The 13,663-nt window shown below is 42.4% G+C and overlaps 1 protein-coding gene across 1 annotated transcript in view; it reads left to right on the forward strand.

The window, feature by feature from the left end:
• Window positions 1–13,663, forward strand: part of LOC309399361 (adenylate kinase isoenzyme 5-like) — a 33,155-nt gene that overhangs the window by 10,969 nt on the left and 8,523 nt on the right. The window contains 4 exon segments of the mRNA XM_081967097.1: window positions 204–317; window positions 941–1,120; window positions 1,466–1,556; window positions 2,406–2,683. Coding sequence (XP_081823223.1) covers window positions 204–317; window positions 941–1,120; window positions 1,466–1,556; window positions 2,406–2,683 — 663 coding nt within the window.

Here is a 13,663-nt window from a genome sequence, read left to right on the forward strand (position 1 = left end):
AGCAATATAAATACATAAATATAGGTAAATATAGATGGAGGAGGTAACATATAGACTGTACAGTAATAATTAAAATTAGAATTAAAGATACATTAAAAACTACCCCTAAGAAAACTATCCCAGAATAAAATGTTTGCCAGGAGGTTACAAATGGGACTATAAATCGGCTAGGCCATTTCCTGAGATATCTCTCTGCTTTTCAGGAGGCAACCATTGAAGAGTTGAAGCAGCAGTTCATCAAACATCCAGATGCCCAAGGTTTCGTGGTGGATGGATTCCCGCGAGACATCAGCCAGGCCTTCCTGTTTGAGGAGCAGGTGAGATGAAGCTACCAACATTCATCATGGAGAGATGGAAGGGTTGGCGCCTTCCTTGGAGACCTCTGTTCTTCTCTCCACCTGTCCTTCCAGGTCCTTTTCCCTACATCTTTCACCTGATGGTAGGGTCAACTTGTAAAGCATTTCCATGCCTATTATCAAATTGACATGGAAAAGGGAGGGAGAATTCCATGCATACGTTCAACCAGGGTCGGATCTCAGATTTCTACAGCAGGCGTGTGAGGCGCCAAAGTTTACAGCCTGCTGCAGCACCTCGTTGGTGGATGTGATTTATGACACAGACCATTAATCAGAAATCAGGTTTGGCTCTGCAGAAGAACCTGCCAAAATGTTGCTCCTAATAAATGACTTGGATTTCTTTGGAACTTTGTCTCGAGGCTCGTAAATTAATTAGGGCATCTTTTGGAAACTTCACAGGTAGTAGGGGGGTGGGGCAACAGGTGAGTTTGGATTTTTCAGAGGAGGAGAAGGGAACCGAAGAGGGAAAAGATATAGAGGGGAAAGAGAAGGAGGTCCTTGGATTGAAAGCAGGCTAAGGTAGGATGAGACCAATCCAAGGTTGACTTCTCATGATCTTATTGTCTGTCCTTTGCCTTTGTTAGGTTGGTTCTCCGGACGTTGTGGTGTTCCTGGCTTGCTCAAGGCAACGGCTGAAAGAGCGGGCTCGGGAACAAGGCTTCTTGAATGACAACCCCCACGGAATTGAGCGCAGGCTGGAGACCTTCAAGCAGAATGCTCAGCTGATTGGGAAGTACTACCAGGAGAAGGGAGCCTTGGTCCGGGTGAGGACAACGAGGGTGGGAATCCCAGAAGACCTCTAGGTCATCAGGGGGAAAAGGACGCCATGCTAGGAGGAGACTCTATGGTGGGGGAACCGGACTTCCGGAGGGCTCCAGAATTGAACGGGGCGGGGCTTCTGGTTAGGACATTTGTGGGTCTTTGAGTGTTTAAGGTTGCCGACCCCTGCATGAAGGTGGTATCTGAGTGACCAAAACTGGATGCAGGACTCTAGGGGTCTTGAAATCCAAAAGTGGAGAAGTTTGCACGCACAGTAGGGAGAAGAACAGAGCAGAGGATTGGCCCTAGCCAAAAAGATTGATTCCGTATTGTTTTTTTGTACTTTCCAGTTTGATGCGGACAGAGAAGAGGATGAAATATTTGCTGCCATCCAATCCTGCATTCAGCAACGGCTGAAACCAGAAAGAACAAAAATTCTGGGTGAGAAAGTATCTGTTTATATCAAGGGACCAGTGGTGAAATTCCAAAGTTTTTCCCTGCCGGTTCCGTGGGCGAGGCTTGTTGGGCGTGTGACTGGGTGGGCGTGGCTTGTTGGGCATGTGACCGGGTGGGCGAGGCTTGGTGGGCGCGTGACCGGGCAGGCGTGGCTTGGTGGGCGCGTGACCGGGCAGGCGTGGCTTGGTGGGCATGTGACCGGGCAGGCGTGGCTTGGTGGGTGTGTGACCGGGCGGGCGTGGCTGCACAACTGAACTGACACACAATGCAAAAGCAGCTGGACGTCACACGAAACGTCCCCCTGCAACAACCAGGAGCCTCACAAGAGTCGCAGAGAGCTCAAAAAACGATCACGCTTTGACACAAAAAAACAACACCAAAGCTGCGGGACGGACTCGCCCACGATGTAAAAGCAGCTGGACCTTTTCTCTCTCCCTCCCTTTCTTCCTCTCCCTCCCTTTCTCCCTCTCTCCCTCCCTGCAACAAACAGGAACCTCAAAAGACAATCAGGCACAGCCGATTGTTGCACAGCTGATTGTGGGAATTTAAAAAAAAAACTTTTTTAAAGCATTTTTTTTTACTACACGTTTGGACGAAATTGTCCCGAACCGGTAGCATTTCACTCCTGATTGCAGGCAATTTGCACGTATATTTTGAGCTCCAGTTTCTGGGGGTTCTTCCTTTTCTAGATATCCCACAAAATCGAACCCATTTCTTTGGACTGGTTCTTGCAGTCCTGACTCGGATTTTTTTTTTGCACCAGTGTTGTGTTGTTTTCTCACAACCCTTCCAGGCATCTAATTGCCCTGTTTTCTGGCTTTTTTGTGTGTCTAGATTTGACACTGCACAGTTCCTTCAGCCCGTGCCAAGAGTCTCCAAAGGAAGAGGAGAGAAAGGAGCAGGTGAGGTCAACACCACCACCACGGCTAACAGTCCAGACCTGGATCTTGGCGTGGCCTCCCAGTTGTTGTTTTCCTAAACCTGGGTCGAATCCGAAGCCCGCTTCCCGTTTCATCAACCAGAAGCCGAGAGCGACTGGGTGGGTAGTTCCTGGTGGGGGAAGGTTGGGGACGGCGGCCAAGGGGTCAATGACTGACATTGATGGACTGCAGGCAATTAACCTGCCCGTTAAGCAAACAGGAATGGAAAGAAAATAGAGGACGGAGCCAAGAGGCAGAAGAAGTGAGCTACTGGTGGACAAGGTCAGAGCTACTGGGGAGTTCAGCCAAGGCTCAAAGCAGAGAGGATATCTCCTTGGTCAGCCTGTCCTCCCTCCCTCTCTTTCTCCCTCCTCTCTCTCCCCCTCCCTCCCTTTCTCTTTCTCCTCTTTCTCCCTCCTTCTGTTTTTCTCGCTCCCTCCCTCTCTCTCCTTCCCTCCCTCTCTCTTTCTCCATCCTCTCCCTCCCTCTCTCTCTTTCTCCCTCCCCCTGCCTCTTTCTCCCTCCCTTTCTTCCTCCTTCTGTCTTTCCCTCTCTCCCTCCTTCTCTCCCTCCCTTTCTCCCTCCCTCTCCTTTTCCCTCTCCCTCTTTTCTCTCTCCCTCCCTCCCCCTCCCTTTCGCCCACTCCCTCCCTCTCCCTCCCTTTCTCCCTCCTTCTGTCTTTCTCTCTCCCTCTCTCTCCCTCCCCCTCCCTCCCTTTCTCCCTCCCTCTGCTTTTCCCTCTCCCTCCTTTCTCTTTCCCTTCCTCCCTCTCTTTCTCCATCCTCCCTCCCTCTCTTTCCCTTTCTCCTTCCCCCTGCCTCTTTCTCCCTCTCTCCCTCCCTTTCTCTACTTTCTAGAGTAGAATAGAGTAGAATTCTTTATTGGCCAAGCGTGATTGGACCCACAAGGAATTTGTCCTTGGTGCATGTGCTCTCAGTGTACATAAGGAGAATAAAATATATTCATCAAGAATAAAAAGATTCAACACTCAGTGATAGTTATTGGTTCATAATAAGCTGTCAAATCGTACTAGGAAACAAATAAAAACAATATAAATTGTAAAGATACAAGCAACATGGTTATAGTCCCGTGGGGAGAGATAGGTACTAGGAAGGAAAAGAAGAATAGTAATACAGTCTTAGCAAATAGTTTGAGAGTGGTGAGGGAATTAGTTGTTTAGCAGAGTGATGGCATGCGGAAAAAAACTGTCCTTGTGCCTAGTTGTCTTGGTGTGCAGTGCTCTATAGCGTCGTTTTGAGGGTAGGAGTTGAAACAATTTATGCCCAGGATGCGAGGGCTCTGTAGATATTTTCACAGCCTTCTTTTTGACTCGTGCATTGTGCAGGTCCTCAATGGAGGGCAGGTTGGTAGCCATGGTTTTTTCTGCAATTGTGATTCTCCTCTGAAGCCCGTGTCGGTCTTGTTGGGTTGCAGAGCCAAACCAGACCGTTATGCACGACTCAGTTGGACTAGAAGACCTCCAAGGTCCCTTCCAGCTCTATTCTATGATCGACTGGCAACCTGTTTGACCCTTTGTGGAAAAAAAATTACCTCTTGGCTCCTGAATTCATGGAGCGAATGGTTTCAGCCTCTCTGTGCCTTAGCTCTCTTCTACCAGCCTCCTCCTGCCTTCCTTTCTCGACCTGCCTCTCCGCTCCCCTCCTCCTCTACCATTGCTATTCTCCTCCCGTCTTCGGGCACTCGCGGCTGCCAATCCTCCCTCCTTTTCTCCCATCATGCCTCGAAGAGTCTTTCTCTATATAGGGAGGTAAAAATAACCATGCAGGGTGGCCGGTGGCGGAGAACTGCAGCCTTCTCTCTGTGTCTGTCCCTTCCTCTTCCAGGGCTGACAAGGTAAGGCTCAGCTGTTTTCCGAGGAGTTTTTTTTTTTTTAAATGATTTGGCTAAAGGCAGGGCATCCTTCGGGGAAGGAAAAACGGCGAGGAGAACGGTGGGCGTCTTGGTTGATTCCCCCCCCCTCTTTCGTCTCATTCAGCACAGAAAATAAAAAATATTTCTCTTGACGGTTAGAGAAGCAGGAAGCAGCGCTGGGTAGGGATATGCAACAGTGCTTTTAAGCTTTTTTTTTTAAAGGGAGCTGCAGCCAAATGGACCGAGGGCCAGAGATAGTTGCAGCAAAATCAACATGTTGTGCTTTTATAGAATATAGAATAATATAGAATATAGAATAATATAGAATATAGAATAATATAGAATATAGAATATAGAATAATATAGAATATAGAATAGAACGGGAAATTAGAATAGAATATAGAATAGAATAGAAAATTAGAATAGAATAGAATATGGAATGGAGAATAGAATATAGAATAGAATAGAATATGGAATGGAGAATAGAATATAGAATAGAATATGGAATGGAGAATAGGATAGGATAGGATAGGATAGGATAGGATAGAATAGGGAATGAATATAGAATAGAATAGAATATGGAATGGAGAATAGAATATAGAACAGAATAGAATAGAATATAGAATAGAATAGAATATAGAATAGAAATAATAGAATAGAATATGGAATGGAGAATATAATATAATATAATATAATATAATATGGAATGGAGAATAGAATAGAGAATAGAATAGAATAGAATAGAATGGAATAGAATATAGAATAGAAATAATAGAATAGAATATGGAATGAATATAGAATAGAATATAATATGGAATGGAGAATATAATATAATAGAATAGAATAGAATATGGAATGGAGAATAGAATATAGAATAGAATAGAATAGAATATAGAATAGAAATAATAGAATAGAATATGGAATGAATATAGAATAGAATAGAATATGGAATGGAGAATATAATATAATATAATATGGAATGGAATGGAGAATAGAATAGAGAATAGAATAATAGAATAGAATAGAATAGAATAGAATAGAATAGAATAGAATAGAATAGAATAGAATAGAATAGAATAGAAATAGAATAGAATAGAATTCATTGTTAGTCAAGTGTGATTGGACACACAAGGAATTAGTCTTTGGTGTATATGGTTTCAGTGTACATAAGGAGAATAAAATACATTCATCAAGAATCACAAGAGGCAACACTTAATGATAGTCAAGGTTACTAAATAAGCGATCAAATTGTACTAGGAAACAAATAAAAACAATATAAATTGTAAAGATACAAGCAACTTGGTCATAGTCACAAGTGGAAAGAGATAGGTACTAGGAAGGAAGAGAAGAATACTAATAGTAATACAGTCTTAGTAAATTATTTGACAGCGTTGCGAGAATTAGTTGTTTAGCAGAGTGATGGTGTTTGGAAAAGAACTCTCCTTGTGTCTAGTTGTCTTGGTGTGCAGTGCCCTATAGCGTCGTTTTGAGGTTAGGAGTTGAAACAGTTTATGCCCAGGATGCGAGGGATGTGTAGATATTTTCACAACCCTCTTTTTGACTCGTGCAGTATACAGGTCCACAATGGAAGGCAGGTTGGTAGCCATGGCTTTTTCTGCAGTTCTGATTCTCCTCTGAAGTCCGTGTCTGTCTTGTTGGGTTGCAGAGCCAAACCAGACAGTTATGGAAGTGCAGAGGACAGACTCAATCCTTCCTCTGTAGAACAGAATCAGCAGCTCTTTGCTCCATAAATGACTGTCTGTCTGTGTCATGTCTCTGGGTTATCCTGCACCAAGTTTGGGAAGGCGTCTGGTTGCAATAACCTTGACTGACCTCTTAGATTTGTGTCTCCGTTGATCCAAAGCTGCTGGAGGGGGGGGGGACCTTTAAAAAAAAATTTCAATGAGGGGGGTCTCCGTTTCCCCTCTTGCCCTCCACCCCAACATCCAACATTGCCCTGGTTATCAACAGCTGGAATTTCGCACGAGTTTTACTCTTCACTTTGCCCCGGAGGGAAACCGAGACAGGCTGGTATTTCCGGCCCCAATTTTAAAACCGCGCTAATATCTTAAAAAGGCCACTTGGGGTGTGAAAATTGTAAAAAAAAACTTAGTTAGATTTGGAGGTCATAAAAAGGATAGCTGGTTTGTGCAAACATCAGGAGAACTTCAGGATTTGGAAGAAATCCAGATGCTGGTATAAGCAAAATGGAGAACAGCCCGGAGAAAATATTCTTTTGTTGTTCTTCGCCTTCTTTCAAGCTTTCTTGTACACATATTCTCTTTTTCCAGGATCCAAAGACTTTTGAACTGTCCTGGTGGGCTGCCCCATTTAAAAGGGAAGGGAAGGAGAGAAGGGGGAGAAAGAAAATTTGGATAGCTGCTTCCTTGTCAAGCCAGTTCCTCGCCTGTAGAAAGCTAGCATCTCAGGACAGCCTCGCCGTATGCTGATTTAACCCAACCTTCCCCCAAAGACCTAAACAGCAATTTTAGCATGTGAATAGCAGTCTTTCCTCCCCTCCCCTCCCCTCCCCTCCCCCCACTACACAACCCCCCTGTAATGTAGGCTGGGATGGCAGAGAATAAATATCCGTCTATGAAGCATTTATGGCTAAATTTGGAGATGTACAGATGCTAAAATTCGGAGTATCTGCAGTAGTGGCCAAAATTGTACAAACCTTTGGGGTGAAAAGTCTATTTTTGAGGTTTGATGGCTAATAACACCATTTTTTTGTGGAGTAGTACCATAGAATTATATATCAACGGAAAGATAATTTAATCAAGAATATAACACAATCACCTTTATGGAGGATTTGCTATTAGAATAGCAGTTACGAAGAAGAAAAGCGAAACAGGTAGGGAAAAAAAACAGATATACAAAAATGATCACCCTAGAAAAAAAAAGAGATGTATAGAAATGTTCACCACGTCAGTTAATAGTTGGGTAACCTTTAGCATGAATTACAACTTTACAACGTCTTCCTGTGGAGTCTTTTAGTTCTGCAGCTGTTATGATGTGAAACCAAGATTGAATGATTGCGTCTGTTAACTTGGTTTTATTGCTGGGTCGCTTCTGACCTATACATTTTCATAGAATACACATAATAGAACAAACTTCGCTGCATGTTTGCATACGTTGTTTTTTTCCCTAGCTGTTTCGCTTTTCTTCTTCGTAACTGCTATTCGAATAGCAAATCCTCCCATAAAGCTTATTATTGTGTTATATTCTTGATTAAACTATCTTTGCAGTGATATATTATTTTATGGCACGACTCCCAAATAAAGGGGTTTTATTAGCCATCAAACCTCAAAAATACACTCTCTCCACCCCCACACACATAAAAGGTGTCCAAAATTTTGGCCACTACTATACATTGGTTATCCTGTGTGTGTGTGTGTGTGTGTGTGTAACTGCACAATCTGGAGACACAACACAACACAAAACACACACATGTATAAACCCCGTGTTCTTTGCAGTGAAAAAAACCAACAGAGAGGTTCCAGATTTCTGGAAGGGATTTTGTGTTGTTTTTCAACACAGAAGGCCTGTCATTAAACTCTGCATCACTTCATTGTGATGACGGGGTTACCTCATCACAATGACCACGTCCCTTGGGTGTTAGAGAAGAAGGTGTCATTCCAGAATCAGACTCATCATTTCACCATCATCCTCCACTCGTGTTTCCTGACATCTGCTGGAGAGGATGTCTCACATAACTTTCAACTGACTGGAAGGTAACCTAGTTGTTATTTTTTCTATGCCTACGTTGTCACCTTCTCGGGGTGTGTGTGCGTTTGGAGAGACCTTTGAACCATCCTTAGTTGAAGGGGAGTTGTCCCATTGAAAAGGCAGGGTCAAGAAGGAAGAAACAGAGTCAACTGCTTCTTTTACCCTGTCAGTTCCTTGCTTGCAGAAAGCTAGCATCTCAGCACAGCCAAGCTGATTTAAGCTTGGGAGGTAGGCAGCAACTTTAGGAAGATTTTTTCCCTCCCAGTGGTTTCAAGAGTATCGTAGAGGCCAAAATGGTAGAAACCTTTTAAGGGGAGGGGGGAAAGTATATTTTTGAAGGCTAATAACACCACTTTTTTTTTAATGAGTAGTAGCAGCATAGAATTATATATCAATGGAAAGATAATTTAATCCAGAATGTAATGCAATAACTTTTAGGAAGGATTTGCTATTAGAATAGCAGTTATAAAGAAGAAAAGTGAAACACGTAGAAAAAAACGAGATATGCAAAAATGATCACCATAGAAAAAACGAGATATACAAAAATGATCACCATAGAAAAAACGAGATATACAAAAATGATCACCATTGAAAAAACGAGATATACAAAAATTATCACCATTGAAAAAACGAGATATACAAAAATGATCACCATAGAAAAAACAAGATATACAAAAATGATCACCATTGAAAAAACAAGATATACAAAAATTATCACCGTAGAAAAAACGAGATATACAAAAATTATCACCATAGAAAAAACGAGATATACAAAAATTATCACCATAGAAAAAAGGAGATATACAAAAATTATCACCATTGAAAAAACAAGATATACAAAAATTATCACCAATGAAAAACAAGATATACAAAGATTATCACCATTGAAAAAACAAGATATACAAAAATGATCACCATCGAAAAAACGAGATGTACAAAAATTACCATGTCAGTTAATACTTAGTTGGGTAACCTTTAGCATGAATTACAGCCTCCCAATGCCTTCCCATGGAGTCTTTTAGTTCTGCAGCTGTTATAATGTAAAACCAAGATTGAATGATGGCTTTCTACTAATTGGGTTTATTGCTGGGTTGCTTCTGACCTATAACTTTTCATAGAATACAGATAAGTGAACAAACTTTGTTGCATTAGATTCTTGATTAAATTATCTCTCCAGTGATATATAATTTTATGGTGCTACTCCAAAATAAAGTTGTGTTATTAGCCATCAAACCATCAAAGCTCAAAAATACACTTCCCCCCCAAAAAAAAAGATTTCCACAATTTTGACCACTACTGTGTGTGTTTTTGGTGAACGGGCTTGCCTTTTGAGGCTGTATTTTTTGCAGGGATGGGGGATTCAAACTCCTGACATGCTTCAAACCCCTCCAAAAATCCCCTTTAAACTTCAGGAAGGCATTTCAAACTTTGCCCCAGCAGTCCAACTTATCTTTCTCCAGCAAAGGTGGGATCTGTCCCCAGCCAATTTTACTGCTGCTTAGTTGCATTTTGCAAAACCTCGAAGGGAGTTAACCTTATTAGGTGTAAAACCCAAAAAAAGGAGATGTGTAACCAGACCTAGCTGCTTTCCCCCATCAAACCGTGCCAGCATCTATTCTTGGAGACCCTTCTCTTTTGGCATCTTCCTGAAGTTACATTAGCAGATTTGTTGGCGGGGGTTGGAGGTTGGGGGTGTGTTATGTGGAACAACCCAAATGTAAAGATGAGTCGCTGTTCGGCCGTGAAATTCAATGCCACCCAAAAATGCTTCCCGAAATCTAACCGCGATTGGATTCACGCTTTGGAGAAGCCCACGAGTTGGGCTAAAAAGGGGCTGACCTTTTGCAGTGGGGAAACCGAGGGCCCGGAGGATCGGGTAGCAAGCCAGGATTGCAAGCCGCGATGCCAAGGTTTAATTGAGGGCTCAGACAGGGAGCAACAATTTGGTTTGAATCGAGGCAGGCCATCCGTTTGGGTCAGCAAACCGATTCTTCGTTTGTGAGAGTTGGAGAACAAAATGGAGTAAGATTATCCATTTGTTGGCGAGTTGGGGGTTTTGTTTTCTCTGCAAAAGTCAGGCTGCTTTTGCACAGGATTGAAATGAAATCACCCGAATAGTTGTAAAACAAATGGTTTTGGGGAAAACTTACTAGCCTTTTGTCTGGAAGTGAGCCTTCAATCCGGATGGATGGATTGATACGCTGTGGAGTTCGCTTTGATTCTTAAGATAGTTGAAAAACAGCTTCTGTCCCAGGGCAGTAACTATATTGAATTCTATGTTATAGTGCAATATTAATGCAATATTGTGTTTACAATTTCAGTAATATTGCATGTGAAGGATGTGTGTTTGTGTTTTTTATTTTTATAGTTATAATGTACACTGAAGACGGCATTTAATTTCATTGCACGAGGTGCAATGACAATAAACTAAACTAAACTAAACTAAACTAAACAACTAAACAGTTCTCCCAAGCTTGCTCCTTTAGCAGTTCCAGGGTTCTAACCATCCATTTTGCAACGGTCATCTTCGCACTTATAAGTTCCCAAAAGCAGAAAAAGAAAATAAGTAAGATTCCCCCGATTAAACAGTACATAAGAAAAGCACAAGTTATGCTTTTCCTTTCGAGTTAATTTTTTGTCAAGAGAGAAAGGTGAGGGAGAAATGCAACGAATGGTCCAACCTTCCACAGATACTTACCAGCTGGGTCCACTCGCCACACTGCCTGGGGATGATGGGTGCTTTAGTCCATCCTCTCCAGGCTGACCTAGGCACCAGGCTGAAGTATCAACTAACTGCTTGAACCTAGAAAGTAAATCCAATGATATTTTTATGGAGGTCAGGGAGCAAAAGAGAGAACTGAAGCATTCGTGTGATTTATTTATTTAGTTTGTCAAACACGTACAAGATAGCAGGCATCAGTATAAACATGGACATGAACAAAGGAAATAAGTACAAATAAATGGAGACAGTAGGACAGGGACGGTAGGTACACTGGTGTGCTTATGCATCCCCCCTCTTAGGAATGGGGTGAGGTCCACGGTGGACAGTTTGAGGTTGAAGTTATGGGGGGTTTGAGGACGTAACAACGGAGTCGGGTAGAGCATTCCAGGCGTTGACCACTCTGTGGCTGAAGTCGTATTTTCCGCAATCGAGTTTGGAGCGGTTGACCTTGAGTTTGTATCTATTGTTTGCCCGTGTGTTATTGAGGTTGAAGCTGAAGTAGTCGTTGACAGGTAGGACGTTGTAGCAGACAATTTTGTCTACTATGCTTAGGTCAGACCATAGGTGGTGTAGTTGTCCAAGCCCAAAATCTCGAGCCTGGTGGCATAAGGGATTCCATGGTGAGCAGAGGAGAGGAGGACTCTTCTCCTGAAATACCTCTGGACCTGCTCAATTGTAGTAATGTCCGATAAACAGTGTGGATTCCAGGCAGACGAGCTGTATTCGAGGATTGGTCTGGCGAAGGTTTTGTATGCCCTAGTTAGCAGTACAATGTTACCGGAGAAGAAGCTTCGCAAGATTAGGTTCACAATTCTTTTTTTTTTTTAGTTTTTTCCCCCCCTCCTTCACCCAAAACCTCGCTGTCAGGTACCCGGCAGGTCCCCGAAGGCTCCTGGGGAATTTCATTGCTTCAAATCCCCCCCCCCCCCCCCCCCCCGTGATGGTCTTCCTTGCCTCTGCCCCACAGCGTTGAGCTTTCTCTTCCTTGCCGGTACATCGGAGGCAGGAAGCAGTTGCCACGGAAACCTCTTCCCAGGTGATGCACCTGGAGGTGTTTTTCCTCCTGCCTCCATTCACGTAGCTCTGAGTCAGAGGCTGCCTCCTGGTTACACATTGACAGCAATCCTTGGACTCTTGTTTCCTCCGTTGGAAGAGTTGCCAGGGTGAATCTTACCGGGTAGGGTTGGAGGAAAAGAACTTGGCAAGATCTCCTCTTCATTCGTGGTCCAACCTTCTCGGATCGGCCCGCTGAGAAAAGGAAGGAAATAGGTAAATCAGTTGCCGTGGGTCTAACTCAAAATTGGTTTGGGTGTCCCAGAGTAGACTGAGGTAAAACTGTTTTATGTGATTGCTTTGTTTTTATGTGTGTCCCCAACCTCTGTAGGGATGGTTGAAGGTTTCATTTCAGGTGGCAGTTAGGGACATCTTTAAAAAAATAAACGAAGATGGGAAGGATTTAAAGACACGGCAATATTGGGAGAAGTCCTAAAGACTTCTTTTTGCCCACAGCCTTGAATTATGATCCTGCTGTTGGGTTGACGCCCTTCAAGAGCTGTGATCTTCTCACTCTAATCACATCTTCTTTTTTCTTTCAGACAGAGGAGGTCCTCACCCCAGAACACTTCAAAATGGCGGCAGGTCAGTGAATTTTCTCCCTTTCTCCATCTTGGTGGATCTTGGTTCACCTTTCGGGTTCATTCAGGCCAACGTTAGAAGTTATCCTCAGAGGAATAGAATAGAATTAGAATAGAATTAGAATTAGAATAGAATACGACAGGACAGGACAGGAATAGGAATAGAATAAGAATAGAATTGGGATAGGATAGGATAGGATAGGATAGGATAGGATAGGATAGGATAGGATAGGATAGGATAGGATAGGACAGGACAAGACAGGACAAGATAGGAATAGGAATAGGAATAGGAATAGGAATAGAATAGAAAAGAATAGAATAGAATAGGAAAGGAATAGAATTAGAATAGGATAGAGTGGTATAGAATAGAATAGGATAGAATAGAATTAGAATATAATAGTTTGGAGTGCAATAGAATAGGGATAAGGATAGGATAGGATAGGATAGGATAGGATAGAATAGAATAGAATATGGATAGAATAGGATACAAATAGAATAGAATAGAAATGGGACAGGGATAGGGATAGAATAGAATAGGAATAGAATAGGAAAGGAATAGAATTAGAATAGAATAGTTTGGAGTGGAATAGAATAGAATAGGGATAAGGAAAGGATAGAATAGAATAGAATAGGAATGGGATAGGAATAGAATAGAATAGGAATGGGATAGGAATAGAATAGAATAGGAAAAAATAGAATTAGAATTAGAATAGAATAGAGTGGTATAGAATAGAATAGGATAGGATAGAATAGAATTAGAATAGAATAGTTTGGAGTGGAATAGAATAGGATAGGGAAAAGGATACGATAGGATAGAATAGGGATAGGGATAGAACAGAATAGAATAGGAATAGGAATAGGAATAGAATAGTTCTAATTATCCATTGAAGCCTAGGTCTGTCAAATTTGATTGCAGAGCCAAACCAGACAGTGATGGAGGTGTAGATGACAGACTCAGTCATTCCTCTGTAGAACAGAATCAGCAGCTCCTTGGGCAGTTTGAGTTTTCTGAGTTGGCGCAGAAAGAACATCCTTTGTTGTGCTTTTTCTGATGATGTTTTTGATGTTAGGTGTCCCTTTTATAAATTTCCTTACTGCTCATTTCTTCAGCTCTGCAAGGCTGTAATTCTAGAAAGCTGTAATCAAAGGAGAATTCTCATTACAGGTTGTCCGCGAAACCTGAAACGGGTGGTTTTTATTTATAGCCCTCCCGCT

This window comes from Natrix helvetica (genome assembly GCF_964273705.1).
Source record: "Natrix helvetica genome assembly, chromosome: 15".
Classification (NCBI taxonomy): domain Eukaryota; kingdom Metazoa; phylum Chordata; class Lepidosauria; order Squamata; family Natricidae; genus Natrix; species Natrix helvetica.